General features: G+C 45.1%; 3 protein-coding genes across 4 annotated transcripts in view; 1 reads left to right on the top strand and 2 right to left on the bottom strand.

Annotated features, from left to right (window-relative positions):
* Positions 1 to 7203: 7203 nt before the first annotated feature.
* Positions 7204 to 22314, top strand: part of LOC147432272 (uncharacterized) — a 98943-nt gene continuing 83832 nt past the window's right edge. The window contains exons 1-2 of one of the 2 annotated variants that reach the window (XM_086492232.1): positions 7204 to 7416; positions 7487 to 7660. In XM_086492232.1, coding sequence (XP_086348358.1) covers positions 7224 to 7416; positions 7487 to 7660 — 367 coding nt within the window. In that variant the 5' untranslated portion in view covers positions 7204 to 7223. The remainder of the gene's footprint in view (positions 7417 to 7486; positions 7661 to 22314) is intronic. The other variant, XM_086492231.1, reaches the window with a different exon arrangement.
* LOC147432273 (uncharacterized) lies at positions 8256 to 15374 on the bottom strand. The gene has a single exon (XM_086492234.1). It carries the CDS (start codon positions 15370 to 15372, stop codon positions 13729 to 13731), a length of 1644 nt encoding a protein of 547 aa, XP_086348360.1. The 5' UTR covers positions 15373 to 15374; the 3' UTR covers positions 8256 to 13728.
* Positions 19327 to 21885, bottom strand: LOC147432274 (uncharacterized). Its single transcript, XM_086492229.1, has one exon. It carries the CDS (start codon positions 21883 to 21885, stop codon positions 19327 to 19329), a length of 2559 nt encoding a protein of 852 aa, XP_086348355.1.

Raw genomic sequence — 22314 nt, forward strand, 5'->3', positions numbered from 1 at the left:
CTCTCTCTCTCTCTCTCTCTCTCTCTCTCTCTCTCTCTCTCTCTCTCTCTCTCTCATTCTCATCCCAGTACGACTATTTGCAGAGACAGACATTGACAAAGCTTTTCAAGGACGGCTACAATCCTTTCGCAGACAACGGCCGCTGTCGCGCATCCTCGGCACGACGACGATGATGATTATTTTACTCAGACAATTTTGCCCTTTTAATTTTAGTTTTTTTTAGTGCTTCACTATACTTCATTTTAAGTTTACACCCAGACATTGTATTAGATTCATAAGGGTTGTATCAGTTCCCATAGGCCTTTTGAAGACGTTTCATATATATCTCATTACATTTCTATCTCTCTTCCCCCCTCTCCCCCTTCCCTTTTGGACCGTGATTGTTATCAATACTGTAGCCACGTTGTGGACCCTGCCTTTGTATTTGATTGTCCCCAACCTCGCAAGTCGATGATCTCTTGCCCTCCACACACACTCACTCGTCAATTCCGATGATATACGCATACACACTCACACAAACACACACACACACACACATACTGTAAGTGTTCTATATAGTCTTCCATAGCTTGGAGTTAATGTTCGTGGCTACGCGGTGTGAGATTTGTGTGTCTATATTAAAGGTGGAGATAAGCGTTGCTATGTCTCTTGGTATTTCAGTGTTTGTTGTATCCGTTCAACGATGGCCATCGACAGTAGTTCCTACAAAAAAAATTCACGTGAAATTCTCTTTGAGAGAGCAATGGTGGAAATCAAACTTTGGATCAGAGTAATCATAGCAATGTTTGTTTGATTGAGTTAGGGCTTGCCAAAAACAATTTTTTTTCCCTAATCGAAGAAAATAAGGGTACACCTAAAGCACTTTTGAAAGATTTTCAGGTATTCACACTAAAACTTGTCAAACTTTGCCGATTTACTTGAAGGAAAGCATGGAACTTAGTCGACGTTTTGCTATTTTAGCTAGTTTCAATAACACTAGTGAATTTTACTAGCTTCTCATTTTCTTGCAAGACAAAAATCAATGGTTTTAAAACTTACTCACATATACAGTCCACCTCACCGATATCTGACACCCATCTGTACAACTTGGAACTTTATGGCATCTGTACTTTGGTTTGTTCTATCTTGCATGACATTATTCAACTGATGAATTTTGCTGTTGCCCTTTATTTTCAAGAACTTGTTTAGTATTTGACAATTTGGATACTAGTCACTTCTTCAAAACCGCCTCCAGGTACGTAATATTACGTTGTCATGAAGCTCACTAATCACACCGTAAATCCCCTTCTTTTATTTTTACACATTCAGGTCATATTTTACTAACACTATTCTAAAAGATTCTCAGCTGGCATTCTTTGTATACCGGTCCACTGTCTAACCTAATCTCTTACTCAGTATTTCATTTGTTAAGTATGCTAACTCTCTTGTGTACAACTCTGGATGTGTCTATTGCGCCCATTCCAAAAGAGAACAACACAATTACAACCCTCTCAAGCTTGTACGAGCATTCTATTTTTTGTGCGCCCCCCTAATCCGAATGGTCATTCTTTCAATTATAGCTCTCTATGCATGCACACACTACTTTGTCTTTGGTTTCCCATTAATTTAAAGGATTTTTCATTACGATCATTTGTCATTAAGCTATACAGCTACTCATGTGAGCTAAAGTGCTCTGGGACAGTGAACAACAGTTTGTAAGTACCCTCCTACTCAAACATGCTCCAAATCGGTCTCACACATGAGATAGATGTTATATTTTTTATTTTTTATGCCTAGCCTAGTCCATTGGTCATGGACACAGAGATTCGCCGATTTAGGCAGTGTGTAGATACTCATCTTCGTGTAGATCCGCCGATTTAGGCAGCACATTGATAAATTGCAGATTCATTATTTTTAAACAATATCAAATGCAGATTCGTCGATTTAGGCAACGTTAGTGTAGATTCGCCGATTTAGGCAGCACGTCTTATTGGTGTAGATTCGTTGATTTAGGCAACACCAATCATGAAATCATGCTGCAATGGCTGGCCACCACTGTAACTGGTATGATTGTGTTCCCCAAGTATACAAAATGAAGGATATTTGGATTTGGAATGGGTACATGTTGGCAAATGTTTGGATTTGGATTTGAAATGGATATATGATGATTTTCTATCACGATAGTGTTGCTCGATATTGATGAGAATCGATTATTGAATGATGAGTGTGACCAATGATATCCTGATTCATCAAGGTATGACATATACTGCTTCTTCTAGTGGTATGGGACACTAGAATAGGTAGTATGTGGATGACAACAAGCATAAACAATGTTGTTTAATTTAATAATTTCTTCCTTTTATTATGACATGTTTCTAACACAGAATACTAATCACTATTTTTTGACAAGTATTGTTTGCAGATTCTTATCTTTGCAACTGAGGACAATTGCTTTCTAATGGAGAGGTATGTTATGGAATTGATATTCTACTATTTATTGCAGCTGACAGATGGAAAAGTCTTGACCGATCTAGGCCTATGCGAACAGATATGTATATTATGTACATTTTATTATTCAAGTGCTCTTTTATGAGCTTTGGCCATTTATGACCGACCGGCTAGTTTGTACTCACTTTTGACCATTCAAGAAATCTATAAATCAAATACATGCAAGAGGGAAATTGTCACTCTTGCATGGGGGGAGATTGTACCCAGTGTCTGTGTTATTCTCCTCTCCTCTCTCTCTCTCTCTCTCTGTGTGTGTGTGTGTGTGTGTGTGTGTGTGTGTGTGTGTGTGTGTGTGTGTGCCCACGTAGCACTCCGCTCTAGGAGGTGCGCCTGCACATGTGTTGTTGTGTTGTCTCGCTCTTGCTCTCTCTCTCTCTCTGTTCGCTTATGGCTTCGATTCTGTGCTACGAGATCTACCAGGTATGTTGATTAGTATGCTTTATGGTTTGCAGTGTGCTATTTCGAATATAATGCAGGGTAGCCAGTCTTCTGGCTGTAGCAAGGAGAGCCACCATTTGTAGGGAATCGGAGCATGAAGGGGGTGAGCCAGTCCGAGGCACACGGAGGAAAGCCCATGTGAGAGGCATGAGTGAGAGTGAAGGAGCCATGAGGTCTACCCTCTGCTCGTCTCGTGAGTGCTCAGAACTACCGGAAATGAGTAGAGAGACAGAGGTTTGGTTGCCTGCAGCACAAAATTCAGAGAATGGGACAGAGAGAGCGCAAGGCCGCTAGGTCGCGAGAAGGGGTGGGCTCCCATAGAGTCATATAGAGGGAAAGGGGGGAGAGAGAGAGAGAGAGAGAGAGAGAGAGAGAGAGAGAGAGAGAGAGAGAGAGAGAGAGAGAGAGAGAGAGAGAGAGAGAGAGAGAGAGAGACTCTGTTGCATTATGGGAGATGAGAGAGAGAGTATGAGAAAGAGAGAGGGGTAAACTCCTTTCTGTGATATCCAAAGAGCGAGAGAGAGCCCCTGGTGCAAATTGAAAGAGTCAAGGGAGGGTGCCGTCCTCCCTTGGTGCAAATTGAAAGAGTCAAGGGGGGGCACCATCCTCATTGTAGAACGACAGAGAGAGGGAGAGAATATTGCTGCCTATCTTCTTTGTGTTTGAGAGGGACAAAGGCAAATAGAGAGAGAGGGGTCTTATGGGCCATGTTTGATAGAGAGAGAAGAGAGCTTACTGTGAGAGAGAGAAAATGTTCGGTGGTATCGAATATGACAAGAGCACTGCCCTACGGGGTGTAAGCCGAATTGACATGCTGCCCTATGCGGTGTAAGCCAAACATATAGCACTGCCCTACGGGGTGTAAGCCGAATCGATGCGCTGCCCTATAGGGTGTAATCCTTGAGTTGCTTGGGTTATCGACATCTATTATTGAATAGTTCTTGAAGCCTACGAAGCGGCCTCGATAAAATTTCTTGAAGACAAAAGATAAGTTTTGTTAAGCTGTTGTAAAAAATATATTTTCAAAATTCATAAATGCATGATAATTTCACATAATATATCGTGTTTCTCCCCTTTCTCTCTCTTTTGAAATAATACATATATTCCTCTCTCTCTATTTTTGTTGAATGAAGAAATGATCGCTTTGTAAATATTCATTTATGAGATATGATATTGTGGTTGCATGCACATTCCTTGGCAGCAGATTTAGTAGCACTTTCTAGCCATAGTTCCTTGTTGGTGGGCTTGGGTTTGAGAGTTTGAGCATCATTATCGTCTGCTTGGTTTTTCTTATCTGGGTCTGCTCCATGGCCCAAGCATAGAAAAATATCCATCAGTGGCACGCCCGGTGGGATGCAGCTTCTAGCAGCTTGGCTTCAGTGAAGTACCTGCAATTCCCAGAGATGGAGCTAGTTTTTCCTTTTTTCTTGTACTTGACTTTTAGATTGGTTTCCTTTCTTGCGGCCATTTGGGATGCTTGCATATCCAGGAGGAGGGATTCCAAAAAGAGGATTATTTTAGTGTCTATTGCTACCCAGACTTTGAATGATGTTGACGAGGGTGATGCCTTGAGTGTTGATAATGATGCTGGCAAACCTTTAGGTTTTTATAGAAAATGGGATGAGTTTTTAGCCCATGTGAGTGATGAAGTTGATGAAGATGAAGGAATTTTCCTTGAGGTGATTGCTTTGAGCGAAGAGTATAGTGAGAGAGACTCTTGACGAGAGATTTGGAATGGCTTTTTAGCAAATTTAGTTGATGATGCCACTTATGACCAATGTCTTCTTGAGGAGGACAATGTCGACCTATCTCTTGTTCTTTCCCACCCTCCCACCCTTGTTCGAGAGGTGCAATCTAGAGTGGGGTTTACCGCTTCTTTTGACCATATTGATGATGAGATGGAACCTTTAGAAGGGACAATGCTTGTGCTAGCAGTTAGGCCATTTGTTGCAGTCACGCCTTTTGAAGAAGATGTTCTTATTAAAGATGTTCTTGATGCTTCTAGTTTTAGTTCTCTTGATGTTTCTGATGATGATATGGTTATCATTGATAATGTTCTTAAAAAAGAGAAGCTTGATCCTCTAGTGGCAGATCCCGTGGTTACTGATGTTCATGTAGTTAACCCTCCTATTGTTCTCCAAGCTAGGGAGAGACCTATTGCTCAATGGATTGTCCAATTGACACCCTATGATGGAGTTGGAGTTGATGCTGCTGTTTCCCATTTGCTGCAATTTGTGCAAGCTTGTTGGATTGAGGGTTATGACAAGCCTAAAGACCTCATGCAGTTCTTTCCTGTCTTTTTAACTGGGGTAGCTATCCAATGGTACCATAGTATGCTACGACATTCTCCACATTTGATGCAGACTTGGGATGGAATGGGTCGAGCTTTTGATGCTAGATTTTCTCCTATTTTACCTTCTAAATTTAGCCTTTGGGAACCTGTTAGACTTCTTCCAAGGGGAGGGTAAATCAATTGCTAACTATATTAGTCGTTTTCAAGGATTCAAAAGGAAGCATTGTGACCCCTACTGTTTTGATGAAAGGGTTTTATTGGCATGTTTTCTTAAGGGTATTTTGAGGGATATTCAACTCCATGTGAGGTTGTCGGATCCAAAGACACTTGAGGATGCATATGCACGAGCTAAGGTTGTGGGGGAGGCCTTTACAGCCACCGTACTAGCAACCCAGTCCAAAATTACCTTTGAAGCTGAGAGATACAAGAGAGAGGCTTATTCAACTTCTCTAGTGAGTGCTCCTATGGTTCCTATTCCACCGCTCCTTACCCCAACATCAACTAGTCCTTTTGGAGTTTTGCAAGATAATCAGTTACCTTCTTTTAGAGATAACACTGTGTGTATACCACATAGGATACCGCATGTGCCAAAAAGTAAGTTTGTTTCCCATCCAAGGGGGTTATGGAAAGCTAAAGGGAAGAGAGAAAGTAATAGAAAAAGGGTAAAATTTAAATGGAAGGAGAAAGAGAAGCCCAATGGATAAGACACCGGTCTAATTGGAGATTCTAGGTTCACACTAGCAGGCTAGCTTTCCCCACAGGATGCCACTGTTGGAGTTTTTTTACAAAAAAACACAGTGAATCCCCCGAGGGGGGATATTGTAAGGGAAAAAATAGTTTTTTCAAAGGGAAGTCTTGTACATAGGGGCAATTTTGGTGCACGCAGGTGACGTCTCTCTAGTACTACCAGTGAATTCCTCAAGGGCAAGAAATGTGCACAAAGATTAAGGTTAGGAGATATAATGCCCCATAGTGATTGTCAATTGTTCTCTTAGTAGAAGGAGAAATTCTATTACTTTTGCAACACAAATGTGAGGCATACAAGGAGAATAGTTAAGTGCATCCTTCATCCACTAGAGAATACAATTGCAAAGGGAACCAATCTCCTTGCAGAAAGAAGCGTGTGCCCTGGTAAGAGCCGGGCTCAACAAAGGGGGTCCATTAAGGAAATTTTTCCTAAAGAAGTTTCAGCATCACCTCCACAAAGAATTGAAGAGGGGGGAGACATTATCCTTTTCGCTAGGGGTATCAACGACTCAGGTCAATGCAGCCTTAAAAGTGTTTGCAAAGCTCATTGGCATCCATGTTGTAGCAGAGGGAGAGAAGGAAATTTTCACCATTGACCCAAAAGCACTACGCTACAATAAAAAGAATCCTCTCCAGTTCTTGCGAAAATTTTTAAAAAAGAGCGAGGAAGAAAGCATTATGTACATATTTTTTAGTCTACTTGATTGTTCTTGGCCAGGATGCCAACAACAACAAAATGCACATCCAACAACCAAAGCTTCCCAAGGCCATTGTGAAAGACATGCTTACAAAAGCTGAGAGAACCCCACTTGTGTGGGTTTTAAACGAGGATAATAAGGCCATTTTTTGCGACACGTTCGTAACACACATACCAATTATGAAGGATATCTATGTGTCCATTTCATATGTTACATTGATTTCATATATGAACTAAATCTTTTGTTCATTTATATTTTTCATCCGAATTGAGTATGATCATGCTCGTTGCATATCTCAAAAGTACTCCACATGCTCGCTCTCCATTGCTCCATCCGCAATGACAATATATAAATCTTGCTCTTAGGTTGTGCTCTTGGCTCACTCCGTGGATGCACTCTTAATTGACACCTCAAGGGTTACCAGGGAACAATAACCCATATTCATCCAACGATGTGATGTGAATAGCATGCATCCCACAATGCTTTGAACACATTCACTCGTTAGGTTCGAGTCTAGGGTCCTACAAACATAAAGCGAATCCCGTTGGTGATTTCATGCCATGTGGTCCAGTCACAATCAATTTACGCGCGCTCTAATTTTGTGCCTTGCCTTGCTAGAGTCTGGAGCTCAAGCTTGCCAGCGCCTCCAATTCACGAGCATGGAAACCTCAGAGGCTGGGCAGAAGCGCGAGTACGACATTTTGTTTGCAAGCAGGATGGCCGGAGCCGGCCTCTCTTCCACAACCCGCATTGGTGAGAGACACTCGCCTCCAAATCACATGCCCATAACTAGTTGTAGCTGATCCAAGGTTCCGTTTTGCAGGTATTGCAGTATCTGGGGGTGCTGATAGCACAGCTCTTTGTATCCTAGCGAGCCGATGGATTCTGCAGAATGGTGGATCCTCTGCCAATTTGCTGGGTTTGATTGTTGATCATGGCCTGCGCATCGAGAGTGCATCTGAAGCTCTTGCCGCTCAAAGCCGGATTGCTTCATTGGGTGAATCTGCAATTTAGTCTCATAGTTCTTGTTCATACATCAAATTGACTATCACTACTGTTTTTTATTTACTTGCCTTGTTGTGATGCTCATATTATCCATGTCATAGCCATAGACTACTGGCATTAACACTACCAATTAGCTCCACAATTGCGCTAGATATTCAAAAAAGTAGAGAAAACAATTGCATTGGATACTTAAGAAAGTAGAGAAGAGACATTTACAAGCTAGGGTTGATAGTTATGAAGCTTTTCCTCTATTGATGGCAGAGGCCAGCCAGGTTGCCGGAAATACCTATTTCAGCTAGGCTGAAGTAGGTATAGCATATCCACGTGGACACATTGAGCGACGTCAATGGCCCAATCCAATTTGTGATTCATCACTAAACAATTTCAACTTCTTCTTAGGAATGGCTTACATAAAGCTAGCAATGTCTCAATTTACTGAGTTCGTGTGCTAGGCTATTGAAGCATACCTTGACTTTATCATCTTTGAATGTGATATGAGAAGATCCAAGAGACTCCACGAAGTTTTTGGTCTTCTATGTGGATCAATAATGCTGGGGATGTCTTAATTTATTGAGTTTGTGCAATAGGTTATTCAAGTATACCTTGTGTCACAATATGCTGACTTAGCATGTCGTACCCGACTGGACATGGAAGTGCTGACATTGATATGGTATGCTGTACTCCAGTGGACATGTAATAGTCGTCTGGAAGCAAAATCACACTGCTCATCTTTGAGCGCCATAGCTTGCAAAATGCTGTGGGAAATCTGGGCGGTTGTATGGATTTTTCTGATGTGGTACTGTGTATGCTGATTTTTTATTTTTTTGGGCATCAGTTAGTGATATCAAATGATAACAGTACTTTTGAGCACTATTAAAAGTAACAAGTGAGTATTAAAGTGCTTTGTGGCCAAGTGCCTTCAAAGAGAAATGAAAATCCCGTTTTTGTAATCATTGACATTATCTCTTTGTGTAACCCCTCATTACTACCATTGAAATGCAATAATGGAGTGAGGAAAACACCCATTTCATTCTCTTCTTGCAATTTTTGGCTAAGAAAATTTGTGGTGTCATAGAATATTTGATAGATAAACTCATTGTGATGCTTGCGGTGATTGGTCTTGGGACGGTTCATCTTCACGAAGGGCATGCCTTTGAAGGTCACCGTTGCAATCTGACGAGATGCCCCTTGGCAGAGCTTTTAGTTGTCTTGGACACATGGAAGCACCATCTTCTTGGGATTCCTTTATTATCGGAACGGACCATCAAAGTTTCACGTATTTCATACCCCAGCTCAACGACAAACAAATAAGGCTTTCCAAAATTGATTTTCATATAGCTCACACCAAGCAAACACGATCAAGAGCCGGAACTCCTATAATCCATTGTGAAGGAAAGCTATCATTTGCAAAGTGAGGAATTTTGTCGCAAAAAACCGTTGCGTGCATTTTGAAGACCCTTTTTTTGCTAACATTGTACATATGGATATGCTATGTGTATGCTTTTGTTTTGCGAGCTTTTTATCTTGGTGTATCAAGCACATGGATACACAAGGCAAGTCGCCTAAACTAGCGGGCTAGTTTTAACACGAGCTAGTTAGAGTTTTATGTGCTGTTACTTGTATATGTGTGACTTTTCGAAACAAGCAAGAAGGGGGTGTGCTTATAATCAGAAAATCTCAGAAATTTCGAGCGTTCGTTCGTGGAGCTTTGATGGGTTTCTCTCTTTAGTGATCGTGCAACAGCCTTGTCTCGACCTGTCTAGCCTTGTTGGGACAACCCTTGTTTTCTGCAGATTTTGTATATATCTTCATATGGAATCAGTAAAGAGCATACATAGAGGTCTTTTGTACATGTCTTGAGTTTTCTTCCAAGAAAGGTATCTATTTGGAGCTTTAAAGTGCGAGTTATAGGCAATTTTCAGCATGGTTTTTTTTATGGCAGCTTGAACAGGATTGTGGCAAACAGGTGTGGTGTTCTAATGTATGGAAATTGGGGGATGTATGCTTAATATTGTGGTTTCTGTGACTTAAATAGTGGAAGCGACATCCTTTTAGCTTAAGTGCAGTGGTTGGCATGTGGCTGTAATTTAGTGCCAGGATAGTGTCTTTCAGCTTCCATGGGTGGGTGTATGCGAGTAAATATCTAGAATAGCTTTCGGGTTCCGTGGTGAGGGATATCGGAGTTGTTCTCCCAGCACCTTTTTTATGGGATGATGGATCTCACCTCTACTTGCAACCCTCTTCATTGGAGTTGTGTTTTGTGGAGATTTGTCACGAGAAATTGTGTCAAATCGGTGTTTTGTTCTCAGCCTCTATGCAGCTGCATTTTGCGGCCATTTGGAGACCCTTATGTCGTGGTGGGAAATCAAGCTAGGTTGTTGAATTTTACAGGGTGGCCCTCAGATCTGCCCCTCCTTTCACCTAGCGACCCCTTTGTGGTTCAAATCCAGTCTCGATTTGGGAGTTGCTACAATGTTTTGGTAGATTAGCCGTTATATATCTGCAACCCTCTGCAATCTCTCCTCAGTGAAAGTGACCCCTAGCTGGTGTTCGCCATCTCGGATCTGCAATCAGCCCCAACGGTTTTTTTCTTTTTCAGATCTCCTATCGGCTTGCTTCAGTGAAAGCAACTCCTAGTTGGTGTCACAAGGTCCTCATCTCACAACATCACGCTAGGATTTTATATTTTCATCCCTTTGGAGGCTGATCCTCGTCCAAAGTGACCACCGACTGCAATTGGTTTGCTGAATTTTGCAGACCCCATTGGCTCTACTCAGTGCTCAGTAGCAGCACTCTCTTTGAGGTACACTCAGATTTTCAACCCTTTCACGCTTTGTGTTTTGGTTAGATCTTGGTGTCTTTGTTGCGGATCTTCTCTTGGTGCTTCAACATGTCTAAAAAGGAGCAAAAACCTAAAGGCAATTGTCACATGTGCGTATATATTCTTTGACAAGCTTCCACATTTGAGGCCCCCGAAAATCTCGTGTGATAAGCTCAATCGTCGTGTTTAATCCAAAATGACCTGCTGTTGGGGAATTTGTGTCGCTCTTGAAGTATTTGGAATCTAAGGGCTGTTGATGGTATACATAGAAGTCCCTTATAGTACAACAATCCTTCAACTCCTTCAAAGTCTTGTAAAGTGCTTTCTTTCCCTTGTTGGAGTTTGAGATTGATGTCGGGAGCAAGGGGGTCATTGCGATTTTTTTCTTCACCTTGAGAAGGAAAGCAGTTAGTTGGGCCCATGTTAGCCACCGTAAAAGCTTGAGCTGTTCTGGCCTTAAAAGTATTGATTCTTGTTGACCATAGGCGGGGCCTCCCTGCTTAGGTGCAAGATAAGATCTTCATAATAAAGCATTTGATTTACCTTGTTTATAGCCAGGCCGAGAACTAATGACGAAGTCAAATCTGGATATGAAATTACTCCATCTAGCTTGATGGCGATTGAGGACTCGAGATGTAATGAAGTACTCCAAGTTCTTGTGATCTATATATACGTGACTTTGTGGGGTGCTCCTTCAAGAAGATGTTGCCGCATCTCAAAAGTGTCAACAATAGCCAAAAGCTCCTTGTCATGAATTTCATAATTAAGTTCAGTTGTGGAGAACTCTCGAGAGTGAAAAGCAAGAGGATGCTCTTGTTCATCATTGCTAATTTGAGATAATATAGCACCAAGTGCAAAATTTGAGGCATTGTCTCCAAGCAGAATGGTTTTGTTGGATCTGCATGTATTAGGATTGGTGCTCTTGTGAAGGCCTTCTTAAGTGCTTGAAAAGTCCGTTCAACTTCCAAATTCCACACGACCTTACCTTTCCCAGTCATGCTTGTTAAAGAAGCAAGCAATCTTGAAGTAGCCTTTGATAAAGATCCGATAAAACTTGGCAACACACAAGAAGCATTGAAACATTTTGTATTGAGGTGAGAGTTTTCTAATGGAGAATGATGTTAATCTTCTTTGGATCCATTGAAATTCCATTCTGAGAGATGATATAGCCCAAGAACTCCATCCCTGTCTGGTGGAAAAAACATTTTTCTAATAGTAACTGTCGTCTTTGTGCAAGTGCTGGATTTGTGTCGTCTAGTGCGTCCGTACCTAGAGTCGGTGTCTACTGAACTGGTGTATGGCTTATGTATGATTTTGCAGGCGTAAGTGAGAGCGATTACAATTCTTACAAGAGGGGGGTATGTCACAAACTGATGACGTGGCAGTCTCACATTGGAAGGCTGGCATGGCAGAGCAGTACGGAAAATCCCGCAAATTGTGCTGATAAGCTGACGTGGCAGCAGTACGGAAAATCCCATGTTTTGTGCTGGCTGTGCCACGTGGCCGGCTGTACAGATTTCCACGTTTCACGCTGGCTGCTTTTGGGACGTGAAGATTTTGAGTTTGCAGCTTTTCATGTAATTGCTTTTGAGTTTGAAGGCCATGCGCCTCTAAATATGAACCGAGGGCCATTCTCCCCCCTCACACTTGTTGATGAAAAGTTGAGCAGAGAGGAACCTCGGTCTTTGTACTTTGCTCAAACATTAATATAAATACCGAAAGGGGCGCCAGATTTTGGGGCCAATACCTCTAGGCACGGAACTATGTCGGGCCATGTCAACTCAAGTGAATTGTAACTAAGTTTGTGAAGTGTTTTTAAGTGATTCTCTCGTGTGTCGTGCCAGATTTCCGACTTGGGGTGTCCAAGTGTGTTACACTTTGGACTTGGCGAGTTCACTTGCGAGATGTGGGGAATCATATAGGTTTCGACTGCATTTGGAGTTGTTTAAAGCTTGGCTTGGTTGGCAGTACATTTCTCTCCTAATTATTTGGATTCCTACCGTTAGAGTGGTCTAGACTCAACCTCGGTAACCTTATAGCATGCACATCCCTCGACCAGGTCAGATATGATCTCCCAGACTCCCAGCTTGACAAGAGGATAGTCACTCTGACTTGCAGTCTCTTGGCATTGTCGTCATGGATCGCGCTTTGGTTGACACTGGAAGATTGGAGGTAGGAGATACTGCTTGACAATGTAGACATCTTGGTTTGGCCAACCTTCTTAGAATGACTACAATGCAAACAACTTGGTGTGGCTATCCCTCTTCTTAGAGGATGACCTCAGCGGAGACTGCTTAGTCTCGCTTGGAGGACACTCTACCTGTAAATAGGAAACCATTTGGTGGTGGTTTCTGCAGTCTAGCTGTAATTGTTGCCACACACAGTGGAGAGACTGCGGTTCCTAGAGTTTTTGTGAATCGGTTGCTCGGGCACATTGGGTTGCAATAGCTTCCTCTTTTCTTCAGGTAATTGACCGCAAATTTTCATCAGCAGAATTGGACTCTTGCAAGCCAATCGCACTCCTTAACGACTGTTGAGTCTACCTTGGGATTTGTTTCTACACACAGTTCGGTGTAGCGTGGATAATGTGTCGTGCTCTCTACAGTGTGGGTGTCCCCCAGTGCAATGTGCGTGACAATCTCACTCAACAAACAGAAACTCTCTCAACAGAATGAAATACAAGAAACAATGGATAATAACAGAGACACAGCCACATGTGGACTCGACTAACTCAAAGGACCATGTACAGACTCTGGAGTGGCAGCACACTCAGCTCCAGCCCAAGACTCACAGGTACAAAATAGGGTGTCGAGGCTCAGATGTGCATGGATGGTGTAGCAGTGCTCTGTGTAAGACTCTCTAGACGACTACGTGCAAGATAATATGGAACTGTCCCGAAACGACTACTGATATGTACAACCATAGGAGCCACCAACGGCCCATAAATGTCCAGCCAGCTAAGTCTATCTCCAAACTGAGTGGTGGTGGTGACCTGGCCACGACGTCCACTAGACCACCGTAGGTACCCTGCCACGTGTCACTCCCAGCCAAAGGGTCCGTTCAGTGTGAACCAGACCAACTGTAGCTAACTGTCCAACTGCGTGTCCTGTGAAGTGACACTGTAGCAGGCTACAGGTTGCCCGCCACAAGACTGGTCAACGTCTCGGTGAGCCAAAACTGAATGAAACTGCAAAAGTAACTATATGTACCATGAAAGATGAGGTAAGAGCACAGTCTTGTCACCCAAGGGAAAGGGTCGTCCCCACTGCTGCTCCAGAAGCTTCCGGATCGGGAGGAGCCATCAGATCAATAGTGTAACCATGCGGTTGCTGTCCTGTGCTTTGCATACCTTGATTTCCTGTGGTTGTAGCAGCCATCTGCTGCACAGCGGATGGGAGTACCTGCCCTGAAGTGAACTCCGGACGCCTAGTAATGCAACCATGGCGGTGTGCACCAGTAACACCGTCACAGCAAGGAACACTCTGGCTCTGCATGTGTGGCATCTGGATCTGAGACTCTTGCTGAGTGAAGTACTGGACCTGGGGCTGTGGGTAGTGTCCCATGAACTGTTGAGAGGGCTGAGAGGGACCTGCTGGGTAGTGTCCCATGAACTGCTGAGAGGGCTGAGAGGGACCTGCTGGCGCTGCAAAGGTGGCTGGACTCTGGACCTGTATCCCTGGCCTAGTGCATCCATATCCCACAGTAGCCTGGGTAGGCCTGTTATCATACATAAGCATTTCTTGAAATCCTTGCACCTGTGCTTTGAGGTCATCAATAATTCTCGACTTTATCTTCAATGCCAACTGTAGTGCAAAAATCGTTGCATCTCGATCTGCGATGGCACTCTCGGCAACTCGCAGGGATCCCTCCATAGCTGCGTATGTGGCGGAGTGATGCTGGTGGGTTGCAGCTAGCTGCTCCACGCCTAGCTCGATGGTGGCAATAGCAGCTCTGGAGTCCTGAAGCAACTTCTCTGAAAGCTGAAACAGAGAAGTGGAGTCGGTCCTACCTGAAGATCCCTCAGATGGATGTGATGCTGGAGGGCGCACATGTGGCATTGCCGGCGAGCTAAAAGTAGGTGCAGATGGTGGCACAACCGGCGAGCTAGAAGTAGGGACACTCGGTGTAGAAGGTGCTTCAGAGATTGTTGTTGTAGGTGCAGTGAGTGATATGTTGACCGGTGTATGAGTGAAGATGGGAGAAGAAGGAAGAGGATCCTGTATGGGTGAAGTGACCATCCTGTCCTGAGGAGCGGCAGTAGACACTGGTGTCTGCACAGCAGAACTAGGTGTAGCAGTAGACGTATGACGCTGAAGATGTACCCTAGTCTGCTGTTTCTCAGAAACTGGCAAGGAGAGTAGAGACTTCACTGTATCCTTCATCACTTTTGCCTTGATCTTCTTTTTCTTGGTGACTGTGGGGTCTACTTGCATGCTCACGGGTTTCCTTTTCCCTTTCGAGGTTCCCTGTTCCTCATCCACTTCATTTATGTTGATAGGTATGTTTATGATCCATGCCAAGAGAGGCGCCGCAAAACATCTAAAAGTTAACTGCACAGACTGCACTTGGGCCCGAAATCTTTTAGCCCTAGACTGCAGAGAGCTGAAGAGAATTTGGTGGAATCCACATGGGATAGTGTGGATTAAACAGTATAGCCCGTCGCAGTGGGAGAATGTAGTGAGAATATCTGTTTGTACCTTGTCTTCTTTGGCATCCCGAGCCAGAAAGTAATACCTGAAGATTGCGAGAAGCCGTCTGTTTCGCTCATAATTTGGGTGATCCGAGCTCAATAGCTCTTTACATGCTTGAATTGTCGCGTCCTTGGACAACAAAGAGAAAGTGCGAGTAGTAGACTTCAGAGCTGGAAAGTTGGTCATACCCATGGCATGGCCAAGCCTTGTAGCTGTTAGCTTGTGGCCCTGGACCTTTGGAAAGTTTTTCAGCAGTTGATGTATCAGTTCTGCTGGAATAGTATCAGGTAAATTTGCATCAGCCAATTCTGTGAGACCCAGAGTCCGTAGCTGAGCAGTCGAAAGCACCTCACTGAGAGATGGTCGAGGTTGCTACATATGAAAATGTAATGAAAATGCTGTGCGATTTTTTGAAGAAGCAGGCCTCTTGATTTCATGAGTGATAATTTGCGGCTTTTCTTTTTTCTGAGCCACCTTTGATTGTTCCTCTGGATCACTGGAAGCACCTGACTCTGAATTTACATCTGAATCCTCAGATGCTGCTGAGTCTGCTTTGTAGCTTTCATCACTTGGGTCACTGGAGGTAAAGTCATCTATGTCATGGCTGCTACCGCTTGCAGATACTTCATCTGCTTCGCTCTCTGATTGTTCAACCCGAGCTTTTCTCCTCTTCATCTCTACCTTTTTCTTGCTACTTCCTTCTTGCTACCCCTGCCATGGTGAGGTCTGATGACAAACAAAGCCGCTGAGTAGCCAATGGAAAAGTAGTAGGATGCAGACAAGTTAGATTTCTTCTACTAAATCGTTAGGCTGGGCGAGTAATTTAAGGTAGGGTAAATTCGAACCAGGCGAAAGTGGGCGGTTAGGGCGAGAGGGTGCTGGGAGAGGGTAGGGGTGAGAGGGGAGGATAGGGGCGAGAGGGGGTGTGGGAGAGGGTAGGGGCGAGAGGGGAGGATAGGGGCGAGAGGGGGTGTGGGAGAGGGTAGGGGGCGAGAGGGGAGGAGAGGAGAGGGTAGGGGGCGAGAGGTGAGGATAAGGAAGAGGGGGGGGATAGGGGCGAGAGGGGGTGTGGGAGAGGGTAGGGGGCGAGAGGTTTGGATAGGGGCGAGAGGGGAGGATAGGAGAGGGTAGGGGGCGAGAGGTGAGGGTAGGGACGAGAGGGGGGATAGGGGCGAGAGGGGGTGTAGGAGAGGGTAGGGGGCGAGTTTTAGGATAGGGGCGAGAGGGGGTGGGTAGGGGCGAGAGGGGGTGTGGGAGAGGATAGGGGCGAGAGGGGAGGGTAGGGGGCGAGGGTATAGGGTAGGGGCGAGAGGGGAAGCTGGGAGAGGGTAGGGGCTAGAGGGGTTTAAGTAAGGGTAGGAGGCAGTAGGGTAGGTAGGGGCGAGGGGTTGGGAGACTAGGGTTTATTAAGGCCTAATGAGAGTGAGCACAACAGTAGCAAAGTGCTATCAGATACAAAGATAGGATAATTTTGAGCAGGTACGAAGAGAGGACTCAGATAAAGAAGGGTATTAAGGCTTGCAATGATTATTAGTAGCCAGCTTTGGAGCACCAAAGAGTACTTTCCCCCTTTCTTTCTTTCTGCAGCAAAGCTGAAAGTTTATTTGCACCAAAGGTTTTTTGCTGGTATTGGAATCAAAAAGTTCTTTGACATAAACTCTGCCATATTCTTTATATAGACGGCCTCAATCGTCGTCTAAGCAGAATCCCCAAGCAGATTCCACTTTTTCAAACTTAACAAAAAACACTCTGACTAGAAGCTTGACTGATAGCAGTTTGGAAGGACCTTAATACGTAACTGCAAATAACACTTAGGATAGAAACAATTAGAGGAGTGACTGAACTGTTGAAGTTCCGATAATACCCAATTACCAGGAGGACTTAGTGGAGAAAAGATATCTTAGAGAAAAGGTGGAAACTTACAAACATAGCAAAAACTGAGACAGTAACAGAACATCTATTCTGGTGGAAAGCTCGAGGGGAGGAGAGAGATGGGCCATAGAACCTACAGATGGCGGAAAGTTGCATACCCTTTACTCAGAGGAGTAATAGCACTTGATTCTGGAGCCATTTACCAGTGGCAAAGGGACGCCTTCCAAAGTGACTAACTGGGCAGCCCCCTGTGGCAAAACCTCCTGTACTCTAAAGTGCCCTTGCCAAGCTGGAACCAGCTTCTTTGCTTTTTTGAAATATTTTGCCTGATAGAGTAGCACCAATGTGCCTTGCGTTATTTTTGGCTTTCTGAGGTGGCGATCAGGCCACGCTTTGCGACGAAGTTGTTCCGCTTGTAGAGCACGAGAAGCTAAAAGGCGGCTTTCATCCAATAAGGTGAGACGGGAGATAGAGGCAGATTCCATGCCCCAACTTGCACGCAGACTGCCCACCCTAGGGGAACCGGAGTTGAACTCAAATGGAGCTATGGCTTCCAAACCGAAAGCGAGTTGAAAAGGCGTTTGATTCGTTGTTGCTTTGAAAGATGTGCGGTATGCCCAAAGAGTGCCGTGCACAGCCTGAGCCCACGATGCTGGATGGAGATGACATGCTTTTCTCAGTAGAGCGATCAGAACCTTGTTGGTGCTTCGGCCTGTCCATTGGCTCTAGGGTAATAAGAGCACGACTTGCGATGAAAAATCTTGTAATTGGCCAGCAAATTTGAGATCATGTCATTGACAAAATGACTGCCTCTATCACTGGTGATCTCTAAGGGACATCCAAATCTGCATAAAATATTTTCATATAAAAATTTGGCCACTGTATTGCCGGTGCAATCTACTGTCGCTAGTACCTCTGCCCACTTTGTTGCATAGTCTGTAGCCACTAGCAGATATTTGCGATTACCTGGTTGAGCCGGGGGGTATATTGGTCCCACAAAGTCCAAACCCCATCTCTCAAAAGGTAGCCACGCCATCGAGACCTGCAAAGGATGGTTGGATTGCTTACTCGGCTTCGGCCCACATCTCTGGCACACATCACAAACCTTAGAATATGCTATTGCATCCTTAAAAATGTAGGGCCACCACAGACCACTCTGTAGTATCTTCTGAGCAGTGATGTGACCAGGGTAATGGCCACCAGTGGGACCATTGTGGGCATCCTCCAGAATATGCTCCACCTCATGAGGCGAGACACAACGCTTCAGAACACCATCTGGTCCCGCTTTGTAGAGCTGGCCCCCGATCAGAGTGAAAGGCCTGGACTTCAACAGCAATCTCCTCTTTTGCAGTGGGGATGCCCTCTCTGGGTACAGCCCAGTAGATAGAAAATGTAGGACCTCGCCGTACCATTCCGGTGTTGTATCTATTTTAAAAAGACTGCTATCTGGAAAGTCATCCGCAATCCCGATAGCTTCTTCGCCTGTGTAAATGCGAGAGAGGTGGTCAGCCATTACATGATGCTTACCAGGACGGAGTACCACTTCAAAATCAAACTCCTGGAATAGGAGGAGCCATCGCCATACTCGACCTGCAACCTGTGGCTTATTAAGCAGATAGCGCAAGGCATGGTGATCAGTGATAACTGTGAAGTGGACCCCTAGCAAATAGTGACGAAATTTGTGTAGAGCATACACTATAGCCAATCCTTCCCTCTCTGTGGTGCTATAGTTTCGCTCTGCTTTGGTGAGCAGGCGACTTGCATAATGTACAGGGCGATCCAAGTTGAACTCTTTGCTAGGCTGAGTCAGCACAGCACCCACAGCCAGCAGATTGGCATCTGTATGCACATGAAAAGGTAGGGCCCAATCCGGGGCAACTAGAATAGGCGCTTCAGTGAGACGTTTTTTGAGGTATGCAAATGCTTCGGCCTCAGGTGTTGACCACCGGAAGGGAACAGCAGCACTGGTGAGCCGGGTCAATGGTTGAGCCACCTGTGCATACATACGTTAAACCTGCGATGATAGCCGGTGTGGCCCACAAAGCTCTGAACACCTTTGGGATTTATGGGAGGAGGTAACTTCAAGATGGCCACTATCTTCTCTGGGTCCGGTGCCAAACCTTGAGCAGACACCACATGGCCCAACAGTGTGCCCTCTGTGACCAAAAAATGACATTTGTTCGGATTGAGCTTCAAACATGCCTCTCTGCACCTGAGGAAGACTGCAGAGAGCTGAGCAAGATGCTCCTTTAGATTTTCTACTGGGGTCGAACATTAAGCACTCGAGAAGGTGGAAAAGTCATCCATGAATATGCGAAGGTGATCAGTAAGCAGAGGACAAAAGATGAGATATACTATGCGATTGAAAGAAGGCGGTGCATTTTTAAGCCCAAAAGACATTCTAGTGTAGATGAAAATACCCCAGGGAGTCACAAAAGCTGTTTTGATTTGGTCGTCAGGATGTATTCCTAACTGATTGTAGCCGTTGAACCTGTCCATAAAACTATACAGTACATGGCCAGCGATATCTTCGAGGACTCTCTCAGTAAAAGGTGTCGGAAATCCATCCGGGATTGTGACCTTATTCAGAGCCCGATAGTCGACACAAACTCGAATTTTGTTGGACTGCTTCTTTGGGGCAATAACCATAGGAGACAACCATTCTGAGTGCTCTACTGGTACAATAATACCTGCTTCTTGCATTTTTTCCAACTCGATTTTGACTGCTTCTGCATACTTGGGATTCAGTTTGTAAGCACGTCCTCTGATCGGCTTAGCCCCCTCAACCAGAGGAATTGTGTGGACTCCTAGCTCTGCTGGGATTCCTTCTAAATCGTGGTAAGACCAGGCAAACACATCTTTGAAAGAGCGCACGAAGGAGATTACCAAGTCGAGTAGAGCGGGGTGATCCCATAACCAAGTGGCTAATAAGATGGGCTGATGGCTGTCAGGGCCTCCTAGGTTGACCTCTCTGACTGGGTCAGGCGCTGCAGTGGTCGAGGCTGCGTCAGGTGGAGAAGATTGTGCCGCCTCTGTTAGCCTTTGGACATTATGAGCTGGCGTCTGATCAATGTTGAAATCAGCATACTCTTCCTGCAACCAACCTGATGGAAGCTCTGCAAATGGTAAATCCTCAGATACCTCAAAGTGCTCCGGCATGGGTGGAGAGTCAGATGGAGTAGAGGCTAAGGAGGGAGCTGGGGTGTTGGCCAACTCTTGCAAGGGAGACTTTTTTCCCCTTCTATGGTGGGTTATAGGCTCACCCAGGCCGACGGTTTCCATCAAGGGACCCTCTGAAGGATGGGCACCAGAGACCGGTCCACTTGGTTCTGACTCACTTGAGACTGGTCCACTTGGTTCTGGCTCACTTGGCTGACTGGGATTCTTGGTCTCAGGTGTAGCTTCAGATGTAGGATCAGGGGGATAGGGTGAATTTGTTGGCAAAGGTTGAAGAGAGACTACATAGCATTGCATCGAAGAGGTGGCTTCTAACCACTGCAGTAAGTCTTCATCGGACCCATCGGGAGGGACCGGCTGGTCCAAGTCAGGGTTGGACTCTACTGACAAAGAGCTATTGTGAACGACCGGATCCATACCTCCTTCGAGACGAATTTGTTGCATTGGAGAGCCAGGAGTATGTATCCACATGGCGTCGGTTCCCCAGTCGTGAAGTGCTTTCGTATGTCGCAGCCATGGCCTACCAATCAGCAAGGGATAACCTCCCTCTACCAGGGGAAGATTAACTACCACAAAATCCAAGTTAAAAGTGAAATCTTGTACCTTCAGAGGCACCTTGTCGACTATGCCCACTGGGTAGACTGTTCTCTGATCAGCCAATGTAACAGTGAAAGGAGCAGGTCGGGTAGGCTTTAGACCTAAGGCCATCATAGTGAATTCGGGCATCAAATTGATTCCAGATCCTCCATCAACGATGACGCCGGATAGCTGGTGCCCAAGAATAGATACAGTGAGGCGAGGACTTTTATAATCGGTGAGGGAAGCAGATGGATAGGAAATCAAATAGGACTCTGAGGGCTGTACAGGGAGGTGCCCGCCACTAGGCCCAGCCCCCGGGTACAGAGACTGAATGACTAACAGGGTGTCACTTCTAAGTGTTGCATCAAGCCTTAGCATGTCGTATAGTGACACCTGCTGAAAAGTATTTTTCAAGATGGCTTCTGCTGTGGGCTTGGCGCCTTCGAACTGGGCTCCTTTTGTGACCTTAATTTGTTCCAAGTCAGCCACTGCTTCTAAGAAGGCTCCATCAATGTCAGATAACAAGGAAGTTGGTTTGCTCTGAGCAATTGGGAAGGACTTGTCCTTTGGGTCAGGTAGACCAGAGTGAGGAAGTGGAGACTGGCGAGGTGGACCTGTGGGTAGACTGAGACCAAGAGCTGCTCTTTGTGCCCGAGTAAGGACACCAGCAGGCTCCTCCACTTGCAGAGGCTTAACCACATGAGCAGCAGGTGAAGGTTGAGGCACAGTGTTCACAGTAATCAAATTTATCTTCGGAAAGGTGAATTCGGGCTGGTTCTGAGTTGAGCCTGAAGACGTGGATGCCCTTTGCTTGGGACAATCTTTACTGTAGTGATCCTTCGAATCAGGGCAATGACGACAAGGAGGGGACCCCTCGGGTGAAGGATACTTGCTTTGATAATGCCCATATTCTCCGCATCTGTAGCAGAGTATGGGCCGATTGGAAGGACAAAACGGGGGACGAGGTGGTTGCTGCATGGAATTTGAGGCTGAGGTGTAGAAACTTTGGGGAACTGAGGGAGTACTGGCATGATAAAAACTGTGGGGTGCAAAGTTGTTGTGCATACCTTGCTGCATAGGGGGTGTTGTCAGCAGAGGAGGCAACTGGTTTTAATGGCCGTAGGGTGAGACCATGTTGGATGCAGGTGCTAGCCCTTGTTGGAGAGAAGGACCAAGATTTTGTTGTATTTGACGCAATCCCTTGAGGTAGTAACAATCCTTATCCTCATGTCCAGCTTTTTCACAGAAGTGGCAGTAAAACCGAAGGGGGCATTCCTGTGGTGGGTGCCCTGGAGAGCGGCATGAGCTACACCAAACCATAGCCTTAGTCTCTTGCTGACACTTGAGCTCTTCTAACTCGCGCTTAATCTGTTCCAATGCCTCATTATGTGTAGGCTTTTCTTGTCTAAGAGAGAAGGACCTCTCCTCTTGAAGAGCTCGTTGTAGCTTTAGGGCTTCCAGTTCCCTACGTAAAGAAGTTAAAGGATCAGTAGGACTACCTTCCGA

Source organism: Adiantum capillus-veneris, chromosome 20, assembly GCF_014529385.1.
Source record: "Adiantum capillus-veneris isolate H3 chromosome 20, ASM1452938v2, whole genome shotgun sequence".
In the NCBI taxonomy this organism is placed as follows: domain Eukaryota; kingdom Viridiplantae; phylum Streptophyta; class Polypodiopsida; order Polypodiales; family Pteridaceae; genus Adiantum; species Adiantum capillus-veneris.